The following is a 27,955-nucleotide window of genomic DNA, read 5'->3' as shown; positions in this document are numbered from 1 at the left end:
TGAAGGAGGACAGAGGGCCTGAAAATGGCGGCTGGAGGTGAAGCCGTGAGCGGCAATAGCCGCGGCTCGACCGCTGTTCTGGAGTCGACCTTGGACCGCCGTTTTCAAGGAGTAACAAACACAATGGAGTCAATTCAAGGACTGTCGACCTGGTGCATCGAGAACAAGAAACACCACAGCGTTATCGTGCGCCACTGGATAAAGTGGCTGCGAAAGTGTGAGTACCGAGACGGTCTTAATAGCTAACAGCCAGTGGTCAGCTAACGTTAGCTTAGCAGCGTAGCCTGCTAGCGTGCTACGACTAACGTAATGACTGAATTTGGATTAGGGAAGTTAGATAGTTAGCTTAGAACTGTTAAACTAGCTTAGAAACATTTTCACGTTGAACCAGTAATGTGCTTGGTCAGCTGAGAGACTCGTGTAAACTCTGTCGTCGGAATAGTGTCAGATAACAGTCGTATAACTTCACTTGCAAGTTAGCGAGCTAGCTAGCCAGCTGGCTAACTCAATGAGGTTTCTGCCAGATTATGCTCGGTTGCTACGTTAGCTAGCTGGCTAGCTAGCTCGCCGTTGCTGTATGGTTTCAGTTCGTGTGTAGACGTAGCGCAGTTGTCTAGAACGTGCGCTGTTCATTTGCCTGAAGCATTTGATGGTTAATGTTTACTTTGCAGTGAAGCAGAGTTATTGAACATGTTGGGCAGTTTAGCAGTGCGGGATGGTGCAGCGCTGGCCGGACTGGTGTAGAGTGTGTTAAACTCTGGCTGCCAAGAAGCATCGTTTGTTTCACAACCAGTGATGTTTTCTCGTGGCAGATACTTGATGCTAGCTAATATGGTCGAGTGCATTTCAGACGTGTTTGATAAAAACTATGCTAAAGCTGTGGGCTTCTGCATTGAGAAAACGCAAGAGTACGCTGTAGACTGGCTCGAGTTATTATATGATACTGATTTCTATTATTTGAAGCTAGGTAAGTTTTTCTTAAAGGCAAACTCCACCGTTTTTACAAAAATTCTGCGTAATTAAACGATTAAGATGTAAATACAGTCATTTTGATTGGTTTGGTGTGAAATGCTCCGTTCTAGAGAACATTTTCTAGAACGGAATTGTTCACAATTGTGGTGATGGGAACCAGACGTCTGATGAGTTTAATGGTTCTGAAAGCTCCCGCACTACTACATGAAGTGGTTATGAATACTCAGCCTGAGGTCAGTTGCATTGTTTCGTGATAAAACTGTGGCCTCAAACGTATTTTAATCAATTTGGTTTAATCTGTTTTTTTGGAGGGATACAATAAGGGTGTTCTATGGCAAAACAGCCATCAAAGAAAACTTTTTTTTTTTACCCTCCAGATTTTCCACTATAGTGTCATTATCAACATTACATATAAAAACTCAGAAGACACATGTAGGTTCACTGGTGGTTTTGGGCAGTAAATAAAATGGCTAAGTTTGTGTTGTAGACATGGTGACCCCTGGTTCCTATCACAACACCGCTGTAGAGAAGTCTGAGTCAATATGTTTATCTGCGAATTAACCATTTCACATCAAACCACTCTGAATGGCTTTGTTTATACCTATGTATACCTATATGTAGTTAAATGAAGCATGGTGCAATTCAGAGGACTAATCTCAAAACCCTTTCATGCACAGTTTGGCACAAATCTGTGAGCTCTTCCTATTCAGTTTTTAACAGTTTTCAGTTGCGGGGCATTTTATCTTTAACTTTTGGTTGGCAAGTTTTCTTGCACTTGGTTGGTGTGTGTTATTCGCCTGTTTCCAGATAAATTTCCTCTTTGTGAAGGTTCATCAGACTCTCCTGTAAAATACATCATTGCTTTTTGTTTGACCTTTATTTTACTCTGTGGGATGTATATATGGTCCATCAACATGAATTAAAAGGCCAGTTGCAATAATTTAGTTGTTGAGATGCACAGAGTTATTCAGAGAAGTTTGATGTGAAATGTTGCAGGGTAAAGAAACTGACTGTGGGGTATTTGGGTCAGGGTACCCTGTGAGGTGGTGCCTACAGAGAGCATTGTGCAGATGTATGTATTACAATGAATGAGTTAAAGGAAAATTAATAGCGATGGACTGGTTTGTTGTAGTTTGTGTTACTGCTCATGCACAGAACCTTATTTAGGCTTGATGTTAACCAACGTTTGATTGGCACAAGTGCTTTCCAGGGGAAATTGGTTCATATGAACAACGGGACCGATAACCTTTTGCACAACCACCTTTATCAGACTAGTTTTGCTTTTTAATTTTGAAAGTGAGAGGAATAATGGTAATGCTTCTTTGTTTCTTTCTAAATCTGGACTTTCTGAAGATGATTTTGAGTTGTTATTGGTTGTTGTACAGCATTTTGCACTTCAAGTCCAGAAAATTGTCTGCTTTTACCAGTTTTATCTTTGACTTCTAAATTTTTGACTTTTGTATTTCTATTTGCTTTTTTGCTTGTGGTTCACAAACCCTTTACAAAACATTATGTTCTGTATCATGATTCTGTGGTGAATGTCTACAGGTGTAATTGTAACTACTCTTGACTGTGAATCGCAACTGACTCTTCTGTCCAGTGGCATCTCTTTTATTGTAAAGTAGGCCAGGAAAGCTATTATGTTGACTGAGTAGTGGTTGGAAGAACATCATCTGGTACCTCATAAATAGGCTGTTTTCCTGTTCTGCTTGTGTGTGATGGGTTGTCGTTGAACAGATATATTTATACAGTGACATGCGTAATTGCCAGACTCACAGAACCTATAAAAATCAAGCAGTTGGTATGTCAGAAAGGTTAGCCTGCTGCTTGCCCAGTGTTTGGTGCCTCACCATTGCAGGAGTTTTGCACATACTTTTAGAGGCCAAAAACAGAATCAAAGCTTAAAACTACTTTGTGCACGTGTGACCACTTCTGCTGCTTGCTAGGCGTCCCCAGAATAAAACACCACATTGATGAACACAGGACAGGATTGTAAGTGGCAACAGTGTGGAAATATGTAGTTCTCACATTTTGTTTAAAATGTGCTTCACTTGGCTGCATTGGATTAAAAAAAAAAAGAAAACAAGGGAAGTAAGTGTGGTTATGACAGAGACTTGGTACTGGTCTCCTAAATCTGTGTTCAAAGTGTTGATACAGCACTATATCATGGATAAGCTTGTTGCGATTCAGTGATTGCTGTATCATTGATATTGAACCCAACACTGCAAGTCTTAGAGTGCGATGTTTAATACATCCTGCTGGGATTAAACTCAATTTATTATTTGTATAAAAAGCTATAAATGGTTCACTCCAGTCCCTTTCTACTGTATCCAGTTGCAAAAAAAAAAAAGAGCTAAGGAAAATGCGGGACGATAAAATGAGAACCAACAGACGAGCCACATGAACAGTTCATCACTACAGGTCTACTAATGTATAAAATCTGTTTGCTGATTTGTTTCACACCATACAGCGTATCCTTAAACTGCAGCCAATACAAAGTAATGCAAGTGAACCCTCCTATGTGAACTATGTTAGTGCGAGGCTTTTATATTGAAGGCGTGCACAGGAAGCAGCAGCAGCATGCACAAAGTTTAGTTTCACTTTGTTTTTGACATCTGCTGCTGCAGAAGCCTGTGTGTTTAAAAAAAAAAATTTGATGAGTTTACTAGAACTTTCAGATTGGATGTTTGGGCATTGTCCAGCTAAATGACCATCTGATGCCAGGCTTGGAGTGAAATTTGTTTTTAATTTGTTATTGTGTTTATGTGAATGAAGTGAGCATCTTTCATCTTTCATCTTTCTGGCATGTTTGATGTTGGTTATATACAAGAACTAGTTTCACTTTCATATGTGCACAAAAATAATGACTGCTGCTTTTGTGATTACAAGCGCAAAGATCACTCTTCTGCTTCTGTGTTCTGACCAGCACTTTTGAGCAAACCACACCTTTAATATTGTTCTTAGATGCTCCCCAATAATATTAATTCATCTTTTTGTATGTTAAGTGTAAATGTAAATAAAAATGTCACTTTTATTCTCTCTATCCTTATTTGTTTATTCATCATTTCTGTTGTGTTTTTAGAACACATTGTAAGGTAAACATTGACCAAAAATGTGTGTTGCGCATCTAGTGTGTTTTGTAATTGCATCATATCATATGAAGCTTGTGTCGTGATGCGTATCACTGTGGTGTTTGTTGTGGTGGTCAGTGCAGCCCTAGTCCCAGGCCTGTGTATGCAAAGAAACATTGGTGAATGTGTCATTACCTAAATTGTTTACAGCCAGTTATTGTTTTCATCACATGAAGTCAAACTTTTTTTCCTGTCATATTACAGGTTGTACATATACACTTGAGTTAGGCCACCACTTATTGGCTCTACCCCCATACTTAAGGAAAAGCATGTAACCTAATTTCCTCAAGACATGACAGAACATTTACCAGGATGCCAATTTGCATAGGATAGATGTAATCTGGGGTAGACAGATATAAACAGGTTGCACTGGTCACTCAGGCCACCGTACTAGATAATCTTATGGCCAGAATTATACAACATGCTCTGGATCTTGTGAGGAAGGGTGAAAATGATTTTTGTTATTAATGGTAGATATTTGTGAATGTGTGAAAATTTAACTGGTCTTGGTAAATAAGGGACAAAAGAATGAAGGCCTCAGTACTTTTGAGGATCAGCATTTTTGGTGTCCAATGTGTGAAATGTTGTGGCCTGAGGCAATGGACATTAGGCAATGTGATTCAACATCAGAGCATGTGTTCCTCTTCTTCTAGCAGCAGTGTCAGTACTGTATTGTCTGCATAATCTAACATTTTAACTTTTTAAAGATGTTCTTATTGTTGAGCTGCTGCTAATAACAGCAGACAAAAGAACAATGAAGCAGTGCATGTGAGAATACATTTTGTATGTGAATTGCACAATACTTTTTGATATGTTGGACCAAACAATAGCAGTCTGATTGATTAAATTCAAGCACAGATTTAAACTAATCAATCCTAAAGAATCAGAGATCAAGCAAAGTTATTCGTTAATACCATATTTTGATGAGCTGTGACTTTTTTCTTTAACTTCACAAAGATTACTCTCATGCTGTCGATATATTTGCTTTCACATCTGCAACACGACACTTTAACCTGTCACTACTTTGTACTGTGTCATGTGGCTAAATATTCTAGTTAGAATAGTTCTGTGAACTACATTAAGGATTTACTTTAATTTTTGCTATATCCTTTTGTCAGTGGTTCTTGTGTTATCAGCTAAAATTAGGTCGACGAGCCAACGTCAGCTCCAGAAAACACGGCGATGTGCATCGCTAAGTAGGGCTGCCAGGGCAATTGTGCTCTTATACACTCATGTTTATCGGAAATTACTGAAACATTTTAACCAAAATGATTGGTTCAGCGTTTATGTATTCGTATGTCTTGATCGGTTAATCGTTAATGTTTGTATTTGTTGCATATTGTGACTGCACTGCAACTTGACCTATATGGTGAAAACTCTTGTGCTAAATGTTAGGGGTCCAGTGTCTCCTTGCTGGAATGCACTTTCATGTTGTTTTCATATTGTCACTGTTGCACAAAAACCTCTCCATGTTTGTTGTTTTTTACTTTTTTGCATAATTTGATAACTCTATACTTCCCTTTGCATTGTGTTTCTCCTGTAAAGTTACCCCTTTGGAGATACAAAGTTTGGAGTTTTTTTCCCAACAGTAACGCTGGTAGGCAGATTTGTCAGAAATGAGATTTGATTATTGAATAGCAAAGTTTTAAAAGGTTTTCAAATACCTGATGACTGCTAACTTGGCAAATTTAGCAACTCGTTACAATGGCCTCTTTTCCACTGCAGGGCTGAATGGTTCTGAGCATGCAGGGTAACCGTTCCAGTGGCTTTTTACACGGACTTGGTTTGACACGCAATGCATAAAAACTGAGCCCAGCACGGTTACCTAACTGTATTTGGGGCCACAGAACCATACGGTGGGATGACATAATAACGTAGCTATTCGCTGATTGGTTGTACCTTTATGTTGGTATACTGCCCCGTATCCAGCTGCGTTATTTTAAACCTGAAAATAATAAAATAAGTTCAGTTCACTTACACAGATGCAAAATAAATGATAGCAGTGCACGATTTTAAATCCACCTCTCAATATACGTCAAGGCTTCCATCTAACACCAATTTCTGATGCTCAGAATTTGATTCTACTAAGTAAAGCTTTACTGAAGCAGGTTTAGATAATAATGACCAAAATCTGAGGAACTGAAGTTGAGTGGATGGTGTTGGAGGGTCAGAAAGCTGAAATTAAACTTATTCTGTGGTGTTTGGAGCATCCTAGCTATGCTAATGTTGGCTGGCTCATCTCTCCTTAGCTCAGCTGAAGAGATCCAGACAACCCAGTACAAGTTTGATATGACTAACCGGTGCTCTGCTATCGCAAGTGTAGATGATGATAAAAACTTATTTCAGCGAGAGCAAAGTCCTCTGATTAGTGTTGTAGTGACAGAAAGCTGAATCGAACCTGTTCTATAGTGTTTTAAGCTGCAGCCTGCTAGGTTAAGCTAAGGCCACTGTATGGTGCCTCCCACAGTAGTACAGACTCAGTCGCAGCAGACTGATGCTTAAAAAAGCAGCCGTTTAGAGGTTAAAGACTAAGAGCATAAATTTGAATGACTTGTGTTAAAGTGACGGAAATATGACGAATAGTCTTGTTCTGTGGTGCTTTAAGCTGTACTCTGCTGGGAGACACTAATGCTAGTGTAGTTAGTCAGCTACAGGTGAAACCCACTGCTGAAATAACACCCATCTAGAAGATAAAGAATCTGAGAGGACACAAAGAGACTAGTGTTGAAGTGACAGCACGGAAACAAATGTGCTTTGTGGTCGGTGGTGTGGAAAGGAAAGGTTCTTATCAGTCTAATGCGTAGATATTCGAGATTTCTTGCTTAGCTATACTCACTGGTTCTGTCAAGCACTGGGCTATACCTCTGCCCTCACCACCAGTTTGCAACTCTTTGGTTTAAAATAAAAATCATTTATAAAATATGAAGTCCTCGTCTATCTGGCACACCACCAGAATTATCATCAGGATCAGGTCCTTCCTATTATACTTAACGTCCCTACCAAGCTGACTGTTGGTCATTGCTGAGTGTCTGTGGTTGACTATTCCTGTGGCGTGTTCTGCACTGTTGGAAGTCTTCGTCACTGCTGTTTCGGCTGATTGAGCATGTGTTGAACCTGAGCTGCCGGTTGGAATGTGAACGTTTTCTGATTTTGTTTTATCAGCTTAGCGAATGAGCGCATAAGAGAAACAAAAGTGAGTAAAGCACTTCTAAGAGGGCACAGACAAAGAGTAATCAGATTTTTCAATGTGAGTGCAAGTTGCAAGGTTTTATTACTACCAATAAGCTTTTAAATAATTTGTTTTTTTAATGTCTGAAATTTTAAACAAATAGTAATTGAACAACCTGTTCACAAGATATTTTGTATAGTTATGAGTAAAGATGGACACAAGAAAACCCTTAAGATGCTCTAAATGATAACACACTAACATAAACCCTGGAAAACATTTAAAGCTGGCAAGAAATTCAACTATAATAATCTTTAATTTGTTGAGCAGAGAGCTGGTGATAATTTGAATTTGAATCTTGCACTCAGGCACTTATAACAGCAACTGAAATCCAGAATTTTCCATAGTATGGTTCAGGCTCTTACCCAGCATTGTGAAGATGCAGACTATGCGCCAATACTCAGCTCAGTCGTGTGTGCATTACATGATGAGAATGGTGTTGCCTGAAAAAACATGGACCAACCTATAAAGTATAGAACAATGTGTTTTGGTTTTGGTTTAAGACTGTTTTACCCCTAATGGATGTCATGGAAGGGCAAAAAATGTATCTGGATATACTTCAAACATATAGCACATTCATTAAATAACTGTAAAAAATTTACATTATTTGCTATTTTGTCACATTTAAATAATTTTCTTTTTTTGCTTTTAAATGATCATTCTATTTATCGAAGTAGTGCTGGACGATTTTCACGATTAATTCAGTTAATTCGAAATTGGAAATGTGACAGTTGAGTTTGTACATGTTTACATTACTTGTACTTTTTAATTAAAATACCAACAAGAACTATTCATATTTTCAAGATGTATGAAAAATGCATCTTAAATAAAAAAAAAAACCTCTGCCTCTCACAGATCTGTACGCTGCCCTCAGCCGCGCGGTAGGGAAAAAAAAAAAACACATACTCCAAGATGGAGGTGGCGGCGCTTCGCAGAGGAGTGAGCTCGTACCAAAGAAAGGTGGAAACATCAGCTCAGTGGTGTGGAACTGGTACAGATTTGAAAAGTCAGATGTTGAACAAATTCACGTAAAGTGTAAGTTGTGTCGAAAGACAGTTGCAACCAAATGTAGCAGTACAACGAATCTGTTCCAGCACTTACGACACACACAACCAGTGGAATGGGAGCAATGAGTGAAACAACGCGATGAAATGAGCGGGTTTTCAGTGCGACATTGTTCTCGAGGGTTGTGCGAAGCTGAAAACCCCTTCGTGGGCTTATAAGCTCACATACTTTCTGCAGTTTCGTGTTGCCTGTCGCGTATGCTCCATGTGACGCTGTGACATTTTATGATAAGTTTCATGACTGCTGGAAAACGATTCTTTTTATTATTTTATTAATTTAATTAAATTAATTAAATTAATAAAATTAAATTATCTTTTTCCAACAGCATTATGCAAGAACCAAAAAAAATTGGAATCGAATATCGTCAATAAGTTTGAAAATAATCGAGATTTTACTTTTTTGCAATATTGCCCAGCCCTATATTGAAGATAAAGATTTATTCAAAATCTCTGTCAACCATGTGAAAAAGTAATTGCCCCCAATCTAATACTGGTTGTGCCACCCTTGGCAGTAACAACTGCAGTCAAATATTTGCAATAACTTGCGATGAGTCTTTTACATCTCTGTGTAGGAATTTAGTCTCGCTCTTTGCTGAATTGTTTTAATTCAGCTACATTGGAGGGTTTTCAAGCATGAACTGCCTGTTTAAAGTCACAGCATTCCAATGGGATTCAAGTCAGGACTTTGACTCAGCCACTCCAAAACCTTAATTTTGTTTCTTTTGAGACGCTCAGAGTTGGACTTGCTTTTGTGCTTTGGATCACTGTCCTGCTGCATAACCCAACTGCGCTTGAGCTTTAGGTCACAAACTGACAGGCGCACATTCTCCTTCAGGATTTTCTGATAGAAAGCAGAATTCATGGTTCCTTTGATTATGACAAGTTGTCCAGGTCCTGCAGAGGCAAAGCCACCCCAGACCATCACATCACCACCACCATGTTTGACTGAGGGTATGATGTTCTTGTGGTGGAATGCTGTGTTAGGTTTATGTCATATGTAATGGGACCCACGTCTTCCAAAAAGTTTCACCTTTGACTCATCAGTTCACAGAATATTATCCCAAAAGTCTTGAGGGTCATCTAGATGCTTTTTGGCAAATGTGAGACAAGCCTTTGTGTTCTTTTTTTGGTCAGCAGTATTTTGAACTTTGCAGCTCTCCCATGGATGCCATTTTTGCCCAGTGTCTTTCTTATTGTGCAATCATGTACACTGACCTTAATTGAGGGAAGTGAGGCCTGCAGTTCTTTAGATGTTTGTCTGGGTGCTTTTGTGACCTCCTGGATGGGTTGTTGATGCGCTGGTGAAATTTTGGTGGACCAGCCACTCCTAGGAAGGTTTACCACAGTTTCAGGTTTGTCCTTTTCTAGATAATGGCTCTCACTGTGGAGTCCCAGAGCCCTAGTAATGGCTCTGTAACCCTTTCCAGACTGGTAGATTTCAATGACTTTGTTTTGCATTTGCATTTTAATCTCTTTGGAATGTGGCATCATGTGCTGCTTTTGGAAACCTTCTAGTCTGTTTCACACTGCCAGGCAGGGTCTATTTAAGCCATGTTTAGACTCAACAATTCTGGCAGTAATCATGTCTGGGTGTGGCAGTGAAATTAAACCCAACAGTCAATTGAATTTGGTTAACTGGCTGATTTAGTAGCTAAGAGGTCAGTTATTTTTTCACATAGGGCCAGGTAGGGCTGGGTAGCATTTTTCCTTCAGTAAATGAAATCATCATTTAAAATCAGCATTTTGTGTTTACTTGGGTTATTTCTGACTAATACTAAAAGAAGTTTGATGATCTGAAATATTCCACTGTGACAAATATGCAAAATCAGAAGAAATTAAGGGGCAAATACTTTTTCGCAGCACTAATACTGACTCATTTAAAGCCACTGCTATGCATTTGTTCTGAGGAGTTTTGTTGAAGTTTTTTCTTTGCTTGGCAAAGTTTCCTTTAGAGATGATTGTGACTGGCTGAAAAGCATGTTGATCATTATTTTGCAAAAGCTCAGTTGTGGCCTGTTTCTTTGATCAACTGTTCAGCTGATGATGACTAAATGTTCAAATCCTATTGCTGGTATTGCTTCATTTGTTGGATTTAGAAAAATTGCATAGATTTTTTTTTTTTGATTTTGGTGCAGATGTTGTGGTTAATCTTTTTGGAAAGAGCACAATAACAAAGTGAGAAGTTGTGGGCAGATGTGTTCCTACCAAGAACCTCAGAAGCACTGCATAAATGGAGACTTTCACTCCAAATGTGGTCTACTGTCCTCTAATCAGGTGATGGAGAGCTGTTTAAATGTGAGTGTGACCTGTCATGCTATGAAGCAGGCAAAATTAGCAATTTTTCTCCGCTGATGCATTTGTACCGAATTAGCTGTCCACTCTCTTTCTGAGTCTCAGAATGCTATGAAGGCTTCCCGTAAATTGGTACTTTGTGCTACAGCTCTTTAAAGATGGGATGTGTAAAGAGACTGAAAGTCAATGCAACTTTAATGATGTCTCTACTCTTGTGTCCTCAAAACCCATTGAACTTTCTCCTGTGTCTTTTAAGCCTCTCTTTGTTTCTTTTGGTGCTTCAAGAAAAGTAGAGGTACCACAAGACATTGTAACTGGTCTAAAGATCTGCACAAGCGCTGTGGCCAGAAAGTTTGTGTGTTATTGAGCCAAATGCTACAAACTGTTTGAGATTTTTTTTTAGATTTTACCAGTGATTTCAAATATGTTTTTGAAATGGTAACCTGACCTTCAGTTTTGAGTATTTAGGTCGCTCCCCATTCAAATAGATAGGAGCCTGGACTTGTATGGCTGGAAATAACTGCCCTGTGCTGTTGCAGAAGTGGCCACCGGGTGAACAGACTTTCCTATAAGCTCTTTGGTGACACTCACTTAAGTTATCTTGTAGTGCCTGGAATGCCTGGAATTATCATGTGCACAGTGTGCTATTTTAAATTTCTTTGACCCTCTTCAGAGTATATCTGTGTTCAAAATATGAAATATGCCAATATATCATGGCTAAACTTAGGGCTGGGTGTTGTCAGCTAGTTTGCGATATGATACATATCACGATACAATACGATTACAAAACGTACCAGATGTATAACACATTTTTGGCAATGTTTAGCTCAATTTGTTTTAGAAACTAAAGAAAGAATAAACAAATAAATAAGGTTGTTAAGATTGGTGATGACATTTTTGTTGGCCATTTTTTTAAGTTACAATGAAGTACTTATTGTTTATGTTGAATCAAAAGTCATGACTGTTGGTCACACCTATTTATGACAATATTGATAAGTTCACTTTGACAAAGGGCATGTTTGAATGAGTGGTAGGGTGACGGTGAGATTTATAACATACCATACATAGCAAGCAGGGCTGGGAGGGTTACTTTAAAAATGTATTTCGGTACAGATCACTGATTACCTGTTAAATGTAATTGTAACAAGGCCCGTCATGATCATGAAGTTTAAGCTTATGATTAACTCATATAAATAATTGCAAGTAACTCAAGTAAGTTTTTTCTTGTTGATTGATTGAAGTTATAAAAATATAAGCCTAAAGTGGTCAGACTGGCTGATTAGCCATCTTCCTTCCTAGCTACGTTTGATCAGTAGCTAATACTCACACAGAAGTCTGCAGTTACACAGATTTATGGGTAGAGTCAAGCAAAGCAACATGAGAGTGGAAATATAAGCAAAAAACACTTATTCAGCTAGTTTAGGTGTAGCATTGGCTACATAGCTAACAAGTACAACAATGTTACTCAGCATTGCTCTCTAAACTTTGGAGTGTCAAGTTAGAAATTTGAATATTAACAGAATAGTTACTTTCTTGTGTCCTGATGATGTAACACTATTACATGTATTCCATTATTACCAAACCCTCATAGCAAGTTTGTGCTTTATTAGTCAGAGGTTTTACTTTTTGTTTGTTATTTGCATGATGGACTGCACTGGAGAAGAAGGCATTGCACTCTGGGATTTTCTGCATCACATGCTCTGGAGAAACTAATGACTAAGTAAAGTTAGTTAATGTCCTGCTGTGTGTGTGAGCGCTATCACGATGTCCCTTTAATAACTGTTGAGGCATATACACATTTATTTTTCAGTCACCGAGAGGGTGACCATGTTTTTTGAAGTTTTTTTTAAACACTCAAAAACGGCTTTATACCTGAACATGCACTAAACTCTGCTGTCTGTCACTAATGCCGTCTGCATTAGGGATGTGTACAGGTATTCAAATAATCGAGGGGTCAGTACTGTAATCACTATTCCACTATCCATCATGGAAATATGAAGAAAATATACAGACCAGCAGTTTAGTAAAACGTGGTGAGTAGAGAGGAAACAATATGAAAATTTAATGTCATGCTTATAGTGTACAAAATTATCACAGTTATCAGTGTTGTTGCAGTACTGTTAAAATGTCCTGAAAATGTTCAAAACTACTGATGGTCAAATGATTTCAGTTTGCATAAGTTTTGTATGGAAAACCACAAATAAAGTTAGCAGCATTATGCGCATTCTGTTTGCATAAACATTACAATAATAATATAGTCAATACCTTATGTAAACATGAAAACCATATAGAATGTGCAGTAAGATTAAAGGTGGCACCAGGAGAGGCTCCAACAGTTTCCTTTCTGCATGTTCTGCAGACTGGGTGACCATCTTCCATCACTCTCCTCTTCACTCTTATAAAAAACAAAACATGACCACACTTCAGATTCAGTCCTCTTAGAAGGCTGAAAAATCTCTGAAAAATCTGTGCTGTCACTGGCTTCTGCCATGTTGCATTCTACACTTGCAGGCCTGTGTCTGAGAGACTGTTGTTAACTTTGGTTCATACAAGACAGTATTTAATGAGAGTTTTCCAAAGTGCTGTAATGTACCAGCATTTTAGGTCCAATCCCATTTCTTCTTTTTACCCCTACCCCTTGTTTTCGAATGTCACCCTAACCCCTTGGAACTGAGTTACAAGGGGTATTGGTTGAAATCTTGCCCTATGAAATGGGACAACCCTCAAAACTAACCTTGCTTCATTAACATTTAATAACTTCATTTCTGGGCTTTAGTTACATTTAGAGCATCACATGTTTTCAAAGAGGGGCTATAAGACAATTATTTATTATCGCCTACCACTAAATCTTTGGTTATACAAAGCTGAAGTCAGCTATTCACCAGCTTCTTGTTCGAATTTTCCTGCTCCAACTTAAATGGTGCAGCAGTTAAATTCTGGCGCTTCAGGCATCAGAAACTGCTGGACTATTTAAGGTGGAACGGGAAAGTTAGCTAGCTAGCTACCGAGACATTAGCATGCTATTAGCGATTTTTAAAAAACAATAAAAAATGTATGCTTGTTATGAAGAAAACGATCATCTCAACAAAAACTGGGACACCTTAACCATAGAGGTGAATGCACAAAACAGAAGGCTAAGGGCTAAGTGGTAGGGGCAAGGGGTGAAATGGGATTGGGCCTTAGTGATACATTTGAAGCTGAAATGTAATACTAACTGTCTGGAATTTTACCATGGTTTACTGAGAAACTGGTAATGGTTTCATCACTAGTGACAAGTAAGTAAGTGTATAATATTACACTTTGCTGCTGTGAAACTCCAAGGATGTGCATTGTTAATGACATGACTGAGAATGCAGAGACTGTACTACCTGGTGGGGCTTTAGCGCTAACTACTTTAGCTATGGCTGACTGCAGGGGTGGAAAGAGTACTGCAAATCACTACTTAAGTAAAAGTGCTGTCACTGGTGATAATTTACTTGAGTACAGGTAAAAGTATTAGTAATGGAAATTCTTTGAGTAAATAAGTAGCAGAAAAGTAAAAACTACTTGAGTAATTGTTATTTTTTTGTGTATCCACAATCACAACCTGAAAATGTTTGAGTTGACTTGACTACATCAATGGAAATGATCTGTACAAACAAAAGCAAAACATATTTCAGGAGAAAAAGCACTTCTGAGTCCCGAGACTGATCACAGTCTGCTCTGCTAGTGCACATTTACACATAAATCTTGTGAACTGTACAAGGAACAAGGTTTATGTTAAACTGCATGCATTTCATGGTCAAATGATCATATAAGGTTTCCTTGTTTGTCTGTTCCCAAAGAAGTTTAGAATCCCTTAAAGGCTCTGGAGACTTTAAAATTTTAATTCAATCTGCATTAAAAAAAGATTACTTGTTTGAGTCAAAACTATGAGTAGATTCCAGTTAATGTTGTTTTTAGTGACAGCCCTACAGCCCATCAGCTTCAGAAATGTTAGCTTACATTGTCATCTTCTACAAACAGTACACATTACATTCACGGCCTTCAAACTGTATAAATTAACTGACACCTGTATAATACATTTCTACCCTTCAGATCGTTAGTTGCAACAGCAGTTTATCCAGTGGTGTCTTTCTTTACTCTGAGATTCCTCTGGTAATCATATTGATTACTTCATACAAAATCAGAAATGTATTTTTACTTATTTGACAGTTAAAATCAGCCTCTCATACAGTTAAATACAAACACAAAGGCAGAGAGAGAGAGAGAAACGTTCTGTAATGAACTGACAAGTCTGATAAGGTTTTATCTCTAAGGAAAAAAAGTGTACAGCCTAAACTGTACAGGTTTTTTCCACAATTAAACTGAACAATAATCTCAGTATTATAGCAAACTCTGCTTGATGCCCTGGTGTCTCTGATGGCTCTTTATTAATGTGAGGTGAACTCTGATTTGTCTGTGTACAGCATGCATGTGACCAAAGAACTACCACCTGCAGTCTGATCAGATTAGGCCAGTAATCTTAAAAAAAAAAACAACGGTACTACAGAATTATTGTCCAGAATTTATGAAGAACTGTATTAGACTAGATTTCCTGTATCACAGCCGTATGTGGCCATGCATCTCCAAAACGGTGATTAAACTTAAGTTATATTTTAAACAGGTCAACTGCATGCTATGGGTTGACACTATTAACTAAAGTAGCTAGCTAATAGGCACTTGTAATAAAATATTCGCAACAGATTTGAAGTTGAGTAAGTAGATACACAGTAAAGGTAAATAGTAAACACAGGTCCTGTTCAGCTAGGATTAGCTAGCTAGGCAGCTAGTGTGTGTCTAGTTGTGTATTCAAGTTCACTTTCACTTTTTAGTTGGCGGTTGTAGTGCAGTGTTTCTTTAAATAGTTGGGCGTCCCGGTCAAACTTGCCTCGCTGCCCAGCTAAGAGAAGAGAAAAATGTAGCTGTAGTGAGTACATACTACTCACACTGGTGTAGTAAGTGGTTGTCTTACTTTAAGGCAGAGGTGTCAGACTGGGTTTCTTCCAGGCAACAGCTCTGCAGACATTTGTGTTTTCCTCTTCAAACTCCCTGAATTCAGCTCTAAAAGGCCTTGCTAACTAGCTGAGGAGCAGAATCAGCTGTGTTTATTGAGGCAGAATGCTGAACTTTGCAGAGCTCTGGCCTGGAATGAACCCAGTTTGACTCCCCTGCAATAAGGTAATGCTGTGTTGGGCTGTTGATGAAATGAGAATACTGCACTCTGTTTTGGTCTCTGAGTGTTACAAAGTAAAGATGCTTTGGTTTGTTTATTTGCTTATTTGTTTTGTTTAACACCCATCTTGGCAAACAGCTGGCAGGCTCCTCCAGTATTATTCAGAGTTGGGTTGAAATATTTACTGAAAGGAGCACTGCAAAATTGCAGCATATGAAATAAGAAATCTTATTTGAGGGAAAAAAAAGTTATTTGAGGGAAAAAAGGCTTCTACATTATACACTGTTGTGGATCTGCGTGATTTATATAAAGAATATTTCATGAAAATTTTATGAAATGACTAGGATGTACCATAGCACACACTATTTGTTTATTTGTATATTTTAATTATATAGTTGTTTTCTTGGCTGTAGGAAAAAGCTGCAGTGCTAAGGTACAGATTCTCAGCACACAGTGAACCTTATAGATGGTTTATTTTTATTGCTTATTTGCTTTGGCTAATGTAAAATTGCCCATGATTTTGATGCCATAAAATGGTGACTGTGTGCAAAAGTGTTAGTACAGTTAGTACAAGAAGGGTTTGTTAATCAGTGGATTAGTTGGAGCAGGGCAAACACAAATGTACAGGACAGCAGGTCCTTCAGAACCAGGGCTGGGAATCACTGTGCTAGAGAACTAAAGGTCCATCTCCTAGTGTAACGAAAATAGTTTATGAAAAAGTTGTCAGTGTAGATATGCAGTGTACATATGAATATTCTTACCTAAAAAAGTTGACACTTCTGATGTACCCCGTGAAAAAAAGTTGTATTTAATTAGACTGGAGAAGTTTGCTTATTTAAAAAGACTGCTCAGATCATTGACATTCATAACGCTGTGAGCTGCATCCAAGGACAACCGTTTGGTTTGGTTCTGAGAATTATTCATGGCATGTTTCCTTAATAATCGGTATTAGCACAGCATGTAATGCAGTAACTGTACAGAGAAGTCTACTTCAGCTGGAGTGAGTAAACATGCTTGTGTTTCTGGTCAGAAACATATTTATAAACTAACTTTTTGTGTAGTAAGCACAGCTTGCCTTTTGCTGCAGTAGAAAGTTATGAAGTCAGAACTTGTTCAGGTTTGATACAGGATATAGACTACACAATAAATACCTTAGAAACAAAAAAACAGCATAGTCATCATGTGTTTTTTTTTTTTTTGTTTTGTTTTTTAAGCATACTGATAATATCCATCAATATTTTGCTAATATGTTCTACATACAACTTAAAATGGAATTATGTACAAACAAGGACTCTGTCACATATATGTAACTTATGCAAGTTAGCTGAACTGAATTTCTTTTTCCTTTTTTTTTTTTAGCGGACGCATCTCACAGACTCAATCTCTTCTACCTGGCTAATGATGTCATTCAGAATTGCAAGAGGAAAAATGCCATCGTCTACCGCACGACCTTCACTGATGTTCTTCCAGAGGCGATTAAGCTTGTCAAGTGAGACAGTTTTTGTCCACATCCATTACTTAAAACTAATAAGCATGAACTGACTCTTCCTCTTTGGTGATCATGTCTAATTGAAGAGTTTAGTTCCAAAATGCATAATGGACCACTTTCAAGTTTTTTTTTTTATGATATAGGCAGGCTTTACACATACAAGGAATATTAATGCTATATTATGATTAATACCATCTTTATTAAAGAAATAAAAATGCAAAACTGTTACAAAAAGAAAATACTTCTTGTCCTCAAATCTTCACTGTTTGTCCCCTTTCATGATATTCCTGTATTCTATATTCTATGAACTTTAATCTCTCTCTCCCCCTTAGTAGTATACGTTATTGAAAATAACATTTTCTGTCTCTCTGCAGTAATGTGAAAGACTCACAGGTGCGCAAATCTGTGGAGAGGATCCTGTCCATCTGGGAGGAGAGGAATGTTTATTCAGAGGAGCTTATTAACCAGCTAAGGACTGGTCTGATCCAGAGAGAAGAACCACCAGGTGAAAAGTCTTTCACCACACTGTTCAGTATTATCAGCTATACTGGATAATGTCTCAGCAGAGTCAATGTAGACTAACTCAACATTTTAATCCTTTATTACTTTGGACATGGTATGCAAATATCACTCTTACCCTTCCGATACCTGTGTGTGTGTGTGTGTAAGATTTTTGTTCTTCCTTGCGTAGTGGGTAATTTGCAGTGATTTGCTGAGTGATATTTCATTTATGCATGTTTTTATTTCAGCTCCTGTCAACCCAAAGGCAGCACTGAGATCCAAGATAGTAGCTGAGTTTGTGGTGAGTGGCAATACTTTTTTGTAAGCATGAGTTTTATGTGGACCTACCTTGAAATTAGGGTTACACCAATGTAGAAAGTGTGAGATGATACTGATAACTAATGTTGTTCTTGAACATACCTGCTGATGCCAGTATGTTAACATTTATAACATTATAGAGGATTCTGACTAAATCCACCTGCAGTAGCATTACAGAGAAATATAACATTTATTTCTGTAGGGTTACAAACACAGTAAAATGAATAAAATGGACAAGAGATTCACAGATGTTAAACCTTAGATTATGCCTCTTGTAACAGTTTCTACGAAATGTCTAATTACTTTTCTGTGAATCTGTTTTTGGGCAGCCCTCGGCATTCATTGAGCAACTGACGAAGTACAGGAACTCCATGGATGAGATTGAACTAAGAGAGAAGCAGCTAGCTGCTATGAGAGTGGATGTGTGCAGCACAACGGCTTTAAAGAAACTCAAAGGTGACTACCGTATAAACACACTGACTGCTTAGTTATTTCTTACATGTGAACATTTTTCCATGCTACATTTTAGAATTACCTTATGAAAAACTGATGCTCGATAGCTGTTAGTGCCAGCATGTTTCTACTTTGTGAAAATGTTTAAATTCTTTCTTTCTGCCATCTTTTCTTCCAGATAAGGCAGGGGGCAAGCGATTTTCTAAAGATTTTGAGGATGGTAGCACAAAGCTGCAGGACTTTGTGGCCTTTCTGGATGGACAGGTCAAAAAAGGACCTTCCTTGATGGAGACTCTAGAGAATGCAGACATCTTCTATGAAATGCAGTACAAAGAGGTCAAAATTGTTACAAAAGTAAGTTACAATGTAGTTCTATGAGTTAGTGTAGTTCTGCTCACGTAGATCCTAACTGAGTAATTACTCTTTACAGGATACAAGTAGGAGGCATCTATGAGCTGGGTTAGACTAATGATTCAGAATGTGTGGAATAGTTTTGTATTACATTACATATTACTAATAACTGTCTCTCATTCTTCAGGCCTATCAAACTTTTGCCAACCGAGTATTGCATCTCAAGCGCAAGCTGGATACAATCAAATCCTCTTTACCTGACCCCAATGACTCGCCAGTCCCCTCTCCTGTTGAAGATGCCCCCTCACCCACAGGCTCCGAGTCACCCTTCCACAACCTGCCACGTATTGGTACCCCAGACCCAGAGCTGGATGGCCAAGCTATGGAGGAAGACCTGATTGCCTTGGGTGATGCCCCTAGTCCACTCTCATCTCCTGGCGACAAAGACAACCGTGAGGTAGAAGACATGGAGCTCTCTGATGTGGAGGAGACAGAAGGGCCAGCCATCATAGGTAAGTCACTTAAATGTTTAAAAAGTATAGTCAGAATTCTCATCCCTAGTCAGTACAAAAGCTGAGTCTTGTATGTGAAAAGTTTAACATTGTTGGATTGGTAGAACACACTGTAAATATTACCACAAGGTTTCCTTTCTTTTTACTCATTTATCCACTCTACAGTGGAAGAGCGAGTGGAGCAGCCTGATCCTGTGAGTGAATGCAGTGAAAGTCCTAGGCTTGGTGTCACTGAACCGTCTCAGTCAGGTCAGGCCGAACCAGCGAAACAGGTCACAACCCCAGCTGCATCAGTGACTCCAACAACCACGTCACTTCCCATTAACCTTGCTGGTGTGGATCTAGGCAAAATCAGCTCCATCCTTAGCACACTCACAAATGTTATGAAGAACTCTGGTAAGATCATATATCCCACACACATATATGTACATGTATTTTACAGATAAATAAAATAAGGACTTTGAACACTGCAGCAAGATCATCAGCTTAACTTCTCTCTGCTTTTTCACTCCTGTAGGAGTAAGCCCAGCATCCCGCTCGTCCACTAGTACTTCAAGCACCTCTACCACAGCAAGTTCATCTCTGAAAACCCCAACCACCTCTGCCCCAGCAGCAGCTCCTGCACCCAACCCACTGGCCAGCATGCTCTCCAGGGTGGACTTCAACCCCAGCACCCTGCTCAACGCCTTGTCTAAAACCCAGGCGCAAGGAATTGGCCTTCAGGGTGAGAAAGGAGAACTTCAAAAAGTTTATTGGAAAAGAGTTATAGGATTAGTGAACAAGGTTTCTGTTTGGTGTGACGTATTCCCTAGTGCATTTTCACGAATTAAGAATTCAGAGTATTCAAAACAGCTTTGTGCTGTTAGCTTAATAGCTGTGGTAACATAGTACATTTGAATTGGAAGAAATAAACGTGGACGAGTGCAGACTAAATAGTGTGCCTGAACCAGGGATAGATGTTGTTCAAAATATTTCAGTACTGAAACCTTGACTTTGATGCAGGGTCCAGAAGTAATACTTGTTTCGATACAAGTACAAAAAACAGTTAAATCATACACTGCTTTGAGATATTAGATCTCTTAAGTTAAAAAAAATCAGTTTAGCAAAAAGATTATTTGACTTGACTACTTGTTTTTTACAAAACTTTTATTTTATTATTAATGTTTTTTTTGGCCTCTTGTATACTCAAGACACCTATTTTTACACACTGATTAGATAAATATACAGTAGTGGTTCAGCCAGCCCAAAGGATAAAATAACGTTTACTGATCAGTGACTGTTGCTCAGTCATTTTGTTTGAATCTGAGTAGCTAATAGTTCATTTTAATCTAAATAAGTGTTCGCTTCAGGGGTGTTTTCACACTTCAGTTTTTTTTTCCAGACCAAGAGCTTTTTCAGAGAAATTTGTCTGTTCAGAGAACCGACCCCTGGTCGCTGTTGATAGGGCACTTCAGCTCGATTCACTTCCTGGTTCTTTGTTTGTTTGTCTAAAATATTTCATTTTAATTTAGTTTTTTGGAAACTCCTCCCATCATCTCATGCGTTTGGCTATAAATACTGGGTAATGCACATGCTAAGTCTGCTGAAGTTGAGTCTCAAGCGGAATCTCTAGAAGTTCCCAGAATGTCCACATTATCCCTCTTATGGCTAAAATGAATGACTGACTGAATTGGCCCTATGGCCCTGTTGACTTTTTTGGTAATGCACATGTTAAGATTGCATGCCTGAAGCCTGGAGAAAACCAGAGATTTAGTTTGCGCTCACTGCAAAAAAAACGCATGTCTCGTGGCTGAAAATGTTCCCAAGAGAGAATAGCTGTCTGTTTACGGGTTCTCACACAAGGACAAGCCACCCATCTGATAATCACTGTTCAACACTGTTTGAATGTCAGTTGCCTATCCAAGGAGCATAGCACTAAAAGTAGGAGTCCATTGGCAATTGCTATCCCTTAGTTGTCAGAACCACCAAAAGGATTTACCTGTTATCTACCATTTTGCAAAAAAAATGTGTACACAAAAGTGATGTATGGAATTGTGCAGTTGATTCACGGCTTGGAAGAAATTCTTCTGTGTTTAAACAAAACTACACCAATGAGCCCTTCCCCCAAACAGACCCCAGGATCTGTCCTGGTTGCAGACCTAAGTGTGAAAATGCCCTGACATTATACATACCAGTTACAGTATCAGTGCAACCATCTAGGACAACCACCTTGCAAATGCTATAACTGTTGTCTCTAGTCATTCTTGTCCACAGCAGTTTGAATTCTAATGACTGTAGACAGACTTGGATGGTGAGAGGCCTACTGGCTGTGGTTTAGTCAAAAACATTGCAGCTGGAATGTCAAGTGGTGCAACTGTCTTAAGTGTTTGCCTGCTCTTCGGGTCATTCAAATGCCACAGCAATCTGTGACAGGGATGCCTCTCCCTCTTTTATTACACCTTAATAATCAATACGTTTAGGCTTTACTAAATCTAAACCTAAAATTTAATCTATTTTTTTCCTCTAAGTATATCTGTACTATATATGGGAATGTATCCGTCATTATTGAAAGTGCACAGAGTATTTGGTAGGTGCATGGTGTTTGCATACACTGATTTTGCAGATGCTGGTGGAAACATGGTACAGCCTTATGCGACAAATTGGCAAATAAGTAATTTCACTTCTGGTAATGTAATTTGAATTTTGGGGATCCGTGGATGGATAGAAGGATTTATGGAATACTGTAGATACATGGAGGTAATTAATTGATAAAAGAATCATTTAAAATGCTGCTTCTGGGTATAATATGGTTGGTTAATAGAGGTATTTTGGGAAAAAGTGGAGTGACATGAAAAAAGAAAGCAGGAGGAAGGAAGGTTTTTATCCTTGTGATTGGCTTCTTTACAAACATGTTTACTCCAGCTTTTCCTATACCCTTGTTTCTTTCTTTTCTCCATGTCCATCTCTCCTTTCAGGATTGTCATCTTTGCTGAACAGTCAGACTGGAATGACCTCTACTCCTTCAGGCTCAGATATGGACCCATCCCCAGACCCCACTCTCTTAGCACAAGCCCATGCATCTCCCAAGACCACTTCAGTGTCATCTACTCCACCATTGGCAAGAGGCTCAACCCCTCAAAGAGTTGTTCCTCTCCAGCCTTCTCAGTCTCCCAACATTGCGCAAACCAGAGATCTTCAGACGAATGTGGAGAAAGATAAAGTAGAGCATATTCCCTCTGCCATCTCTAGCCTGGATTCCAAAATTGATAATTTCCTGCAGGTGAATCCAGGAATAAGAGGCTTGAATATGGGTTTCCCATCTGTTCTTCCCTGGCCTAAGGCTGTTGATAGTCCCTTAGCAAGCACAGAGAACCTAGGGGGGACCCCTGTGAGGGATGAGTCTGGTGCTACTCCGACTCAAGATGAAGTCATGGATGATCCTGTAGCACAACCGTTCATGTATAAAGGTGGGCCTCTCCAAACGCCATCAACCACTGCAGCTTTGGCAGCCAATTCTGCACCCCCAGTGGATAGAGAATCATCAGTGGCCACTTACACTAATGATTCATGGCAAGAACAAAGAATTCATGGTTCACAGTTTGGTCCTGGGGCACAAAATGGAGGAGAGATCTACCAGAGGGATTTTACAGCAAAACAGGACTTCAGAAATTCTGTGCTTTCTCCTGCAGAAGCCAAGGCTGGACGCAGTCAACATGTAGAATCTCTGCTGCCATCATCCATGCCAAGCAACAATCAGTTGTCAACTGAAAACTCTGAAACCATGGAGCGGATTGGCTCAGTATCTCAAAGGGCAAAGCCTTATTCCGTTATTGGTAACGCCGGAGACAATACTGGCTTAGCAGGTGATGGTTGGTATGGTAAAACATATGGAGATAGTCAAGAGCAGCGTGTGGCCAGCTCTGAAGCATATGGAAGAGAACCATACCGCTCTGCAGAACCTAGCCAAGATCCAAATGTCAATTCTCCTTCTGATTTCTTTAACAGCCAACTACCCCCACTCCCACCAATCCCCCAGCTTCCACCTCCTCCACAAGATTTTTTGCCTCCAGTTGGAGGTGGAGTCAAAGATTCTGTTGAGCACCTGGATCCTGCCAACGAGATGCAGGCTGGTGGTCATGTTCCTGAATATGTTGCAGAAAATCCTGTTAGTTATGAAGATTATGACGAACGTGTCCCCCATCACATCCAGGCAAAGGAGCCTTTCCATGGCCATATGAATGTGTCTGGGCCTAGGCATCGTGCTGCCCCTCCACGCTTTGGCCCTCCAGGCCCTCAGAATGGCCCTTTGGACTATAACCATCGTCCCAGAGGCCCTGTACATCATCAGCGCCACCCTAGTATGCCCCCCCACCGCATGAACCCTCCCTCTGCTGTAAGAGGCTACCATGAGGCTAGTAGTCCTCCACAGTCTCAATCTGAGGAGCCCTGTGTTGATCCATACTTTAACCACCCCCCTAGTAGCCCTTCTCCTCCTTCTTATGAGGCTGAGCACCCCCCCTCACCTCAGTCACACGGGTATTATGCTGAAGACAGAGATCTACCACCACGCCACCCGGAACATAGACTACGTCCTCATCTTGAACACAGGCCTCCTGCCCCCCATCCCTATCGTGCTCCACACCCTGGTCATTACCCACCGCAGAGACCTCTCCGTCGTCCTCCTCCACCACATATGCCATATCCCAGCGAACCACAATTTCAGAGAGGCAAGAGACATGGCCCTCCTTTTGCAGGACCTCCCAGAGCTGGGGGTGTGTTTTACCCCCCTAAAAGACCTTTCTTACCACCACGCTACTAAGTGATTGATGAACTGATGAGGTATCCATGTCCAAATGCTATAATATTGGACTAGCAGACATGAAGCTTTCTGCTGGCAACCATGCAACGTGGATTTGAATGTTTGGTTCCTTCACTAGACCTCATAAGATAGCTGCACTAATTTACATTGATGGACAAGTACATATAATAAAAACCCACGTACACTCATTGGTCTTGGGCATCTTGAAGATCTGTGCTCTGAAGTGAGTTGGGGATGGGATTTGAAAGTCCTTTAATCTCTACATGGACTGTGAAGAAATCAGTGAGAAGGGATGATTACTGGTGGAGAAGAATGGAGCGAACCCCTTTTGAAATGCTGGTGGCAAGATGGATCAGGCAAGCGGACGACCCTTGAAATTGCAAGATAAAGAAAGAATGAGGTGCTCCTCCTTTTATTTGATAGTGTTTTTGGCATTGAATTTATTTCCAGTTAAAATGCAATATATGGAATGATTTTATTCTGTTCATCCATCCCTCTAAACAAAAAGTGTGTGTGTGTGTGTGTGTGTGTGTGTGTGCGCGTGCTCGCCTGATTGAGTTTGGATGTTTGTCTAAACTTTTCCACTGGCACTAAATAGTAATTACATTTCAAAATTTCTGCATAAGTTCATCCTTAATACGTAAACAGTCATTTGGAGTAATTTCATGTGAAATGCTCTGTTCTGGAGAAATGACTGAGAATTGTTCATAGCGGTGTTGATGGGAACCAAATGTCCGAAATGTTTATGGCTCTGAAAGGTCCATCTTGGAAAGCTAATATATGAAATGGTTAAGAATGCATTGCCTGATGCCTGAAACAATGTGTATGGTAGATTTGTGATAAGTTTTGGACTAAAATATATATATTTTTAAATATACATTCATGGTGTAGAGGTGCATATGGGGCTTCTTAGCATCCTAAGAAGACTATTTTACCATTATCAGTATTACATATAAAAACAGAAAGCATGTGTAGGTTCACTGGTAGTTTTGGACAGTAAAGAAAGTGGCCATATTTGTGTTGCAGACCTCTGGTTCCTATTACCATCACTATGAAAAGTTCTGACTGAAGGCACCATTCCACATCTAACCACTCTTACTGAATGTTCCCATCTCTACAGCTTGACTATGCAGACGATTTTAAAATTCCTATTTGAGTTAAATAGTTCTATGGGTTTAGATTAATCCAAATATTATGTTTAACCTACCAAAAAGTCAATTGCTGCGCACTGATTTTGAGTACTCAGTTTGATAATTCATTCAAGTTCACTTCAGTCTTCGTGTACAGCACTTTCTACATAGACTACATTCAGTAGACTATTACTGTCTGCTGCCATGTAGAGGGAGATATTTAAACCGTAATAGGTTATGGATCTGAGGCCAAGTCGTACAGGTTTCGCTTAGACGTGCATGGTGTCCATGTAACCGTTAGAGTGTGGCCCTTACAGACTAAACGCTGTAATCGTCCTTCATGGAGAGTCGGGAAATGCGGCACTGCAGAGGGAAAATGCCTCATTTCGTGTGTGGGGGAGGGAAAGAAGGACGTTAAATGGGGCAATGGTGTCTTAAATGACTGAAGATGCTGAAGAAAAGAAGTTATTCTCTGATGGGGCCAGAATCAACATAGCGTTCTTTCCTAGTTCCTGGAGATTCTTTATTGTACAGACTTAAATAAAGTGTTTGGAAAAACTCCATGGTGGAGTGTTTCTCAACCATGGTGTCTCTGAGTCTTTTCATCCCATCATCTTCAGAGGCTGCTTTTGTTTGGTTTGCATCATTTTCTGACAAGGTTTCATACTTGTTTAAAATATTACGAAGCTAATTTTCATTTGCAAACTTTTGTTAATTGTTAGTGAGGCACTGCTCAATGTTTACTGTATATAGCTTTTCATTATCGTACTTTTCAGACTTAATCTTTTCATTTCAAATAAAATGCTAAAACCTTAAACTTGTCGGTTCAAGGTTGAGAATAATAAATTATAATTGTCATTTAAATGTTTGTGATAGTTGTCAGACTGTTGCGTTTGTTCTATCTTTTCCCAGGTCTACAATGTACATATATCAGTATTTTAAGTAAACTGATGTGCAGTTCTGCCTGTAATGTTTATGCACCCTACACTGTATTGCACTGGAACTGACAGGTTTAAGAAGAAAAGAAAAAACTCTGGGCAAATTTGAGAAGCCTCTGAAAAGTCTAAGAAGCATTCTCTATCCACATGTTCCAGTACAGAGGGTGAAATTGCGATCAAGGCTTAAGTGACTATTAAAATTAAGTAAAAGCTGATGACTTAAATTTCTCTGATTAAAAATCCACTTGATTTTTAAAGTACTTCAATGTATATAACTGACAAAAGCAAACAGGACCTGCAGACGTCTGCATTGATTAAATGTTTTCCTGTGAACTAAATGCTAAACAGTAACACTAATGAGCATCAAAAGTAAAGGTTAATTCCTGGTGTTGTCTCTTGTACTTTGTTCACACTTGAAAAAATCAGTTTATAAACTAACCATAAAAACAAAAAGAGTATAAATAGCAGAGATGTTGTCTGTATCCCTAATGTTATTGGAGAAAACTTCAGTCTCCATACTGTGTGTTTTAAATGTGTGATGTGCATGCTTGAAAATAGTGAAGTAGTGGAGCATACTCTTACTCTCTATGCTTCACAGTCCCTAAGTGGCTCAGATAATGGATGATTAATTTTGCTTGCTTTTTGTTAACTGAGTTTGACGTAGTAGGTGAAAAAAAATGTCAACAGGTTCAAAATGCATCATGCACATATGGAAACTATCCAGCCAAAAAAAACCCCAAAAAAATCATTTTACATTTATGGTTGTGACGTCTCAACCATGAATGCATTTTTACATATGACTGCAAATTAACATTGAAGTGGTGAAGAGTGTTACTGCAAACAGTCTGCAGAACAGGTTTTTGGAGCAGAAGATACAAGAGAAAACTATTAATCTTGCGGTTCCTGACTTTCAGGAAGCAAACATATCAAGGATCTACTCATCGGGAAACAGTAAAATTTTTTTCCAGCCTCTTTCTGGTTCTGTCCAAGACTTTATTCTGTATGTTGAGCCCAAATTTTTAGCACAATATAGCACAGATAATTGGAAAGGAGGTTGAAAAATGAATTGAAACTGGTACTGGTTTTGTTATATAAAACTACACAAACATCAAGAAAAAATAAAATACAAGAAATAAGTAAGATACAAGAAAAAAAAAAGCAGGACACCCTTAAACTCTAACCCACTTCAAATGCCCTTTTGAAACAATCATGTACTAAATCCAAAATATTTCAGTTAGCTTGGAAAGAGATCTTATAGAAATAGCCCATATTACAATATAATATACATGTAAGTACAAAAGGCATTAAAGGTATGTTTTAAAGCATAATAACTTAAGAGGTTATACTAAAGTGATTCTGAGATTCTAGATGCAGAGGTGGTGCTTAAGAGCTTAAAACAAAATACTATCTAACCTTAAAAAATTTGGGTTGACACCACAAACAAGTGTCTTCATTTTCATCTTGTCCATAATTTTTTAATTTTGCAATTTCATTACAATACAGCTGTCTAAAAACAAAGAAATTACGACTGGTTTGTTGACTCCACACCCTCTACCTTTTGAGAACTTTGACTCACTGGTATATGT

The 27,955-nt window shown here is 39.0% G+C and overlaps 1 protein-coding gene across 1 annotated transcript; it reads left to right on the top strand.

The window, feature by feature from the left end:
• Positions 1-26,758, top strand: rprd2a (regulation of nuclear pre-mRNA domain containing 2a). Its single transcript, XM_036567181.1, has 10 exons — positions 1-217; positions 17,239-17,368; positions 17,743-17,873; positions 18,118-18,170; positions 18,517-18,643; positions 18,819-18,994; positions 19,179-19,503; positions 19,669-19,899; positions 20,021-20,227; positions 22,458-26,758. The coding sequence occupies exons 1-10, from the start codon at positions 25-27 to the stop codon at positions 24,299-24,301; spliced, it is 3,417 nt and encodes a 1,138-aa protein (XP_036423074.1). The 5' UTR covers positions 1-24; the 3' UTR covers positions 24,302-26,758.
• Positions 26,759-27,955: the final 1,197 nt, after the last annotated feature.

Source organism: Colossoma macropomum, unplaced genomic scaffold, assembly GCF_904425465.1.
Source record: "Colossoma macropomum unplaced genomic scaffold, Colossoma_macropomum, whole genome shotgun sequence".
Taxonomy (NCBI): domain Eukaryota; kingdom Metazoa; phylum Chordata; class Actinopteri; order Characiformes; family Serrasalmidae; genus Colossoma; species Colossoma macropomum.
This window is presented reverse-complemented; position numbering and strand designations above follow the sequence as displayed.

Bases quoted from the DNA above. Each gene is read 5' to 3' on its own strand.
- rprd2a (XM_036567181.1), top strand. From the start codon at position 25: ATGGCGGCTGGAGGTGAAGCCGTGAGCGGCAATAGCCGCGGCTCGACC. The intron at 17,874-18,117 runs GTGAAAAGTCTT...TTTTTATTTCAG, and splicing joins CCAGAGAGAAGAACCACCAG to CTCCTGTCAACCCAAAGGCA. The intron at 18,171-18,516 runs GTGAGTGGCAAT...GTTTTTGGGCAG, and splicing joins AGATAGTAGCTGAGTTTGTG to CCCTCGGCATTCATTGAGCA.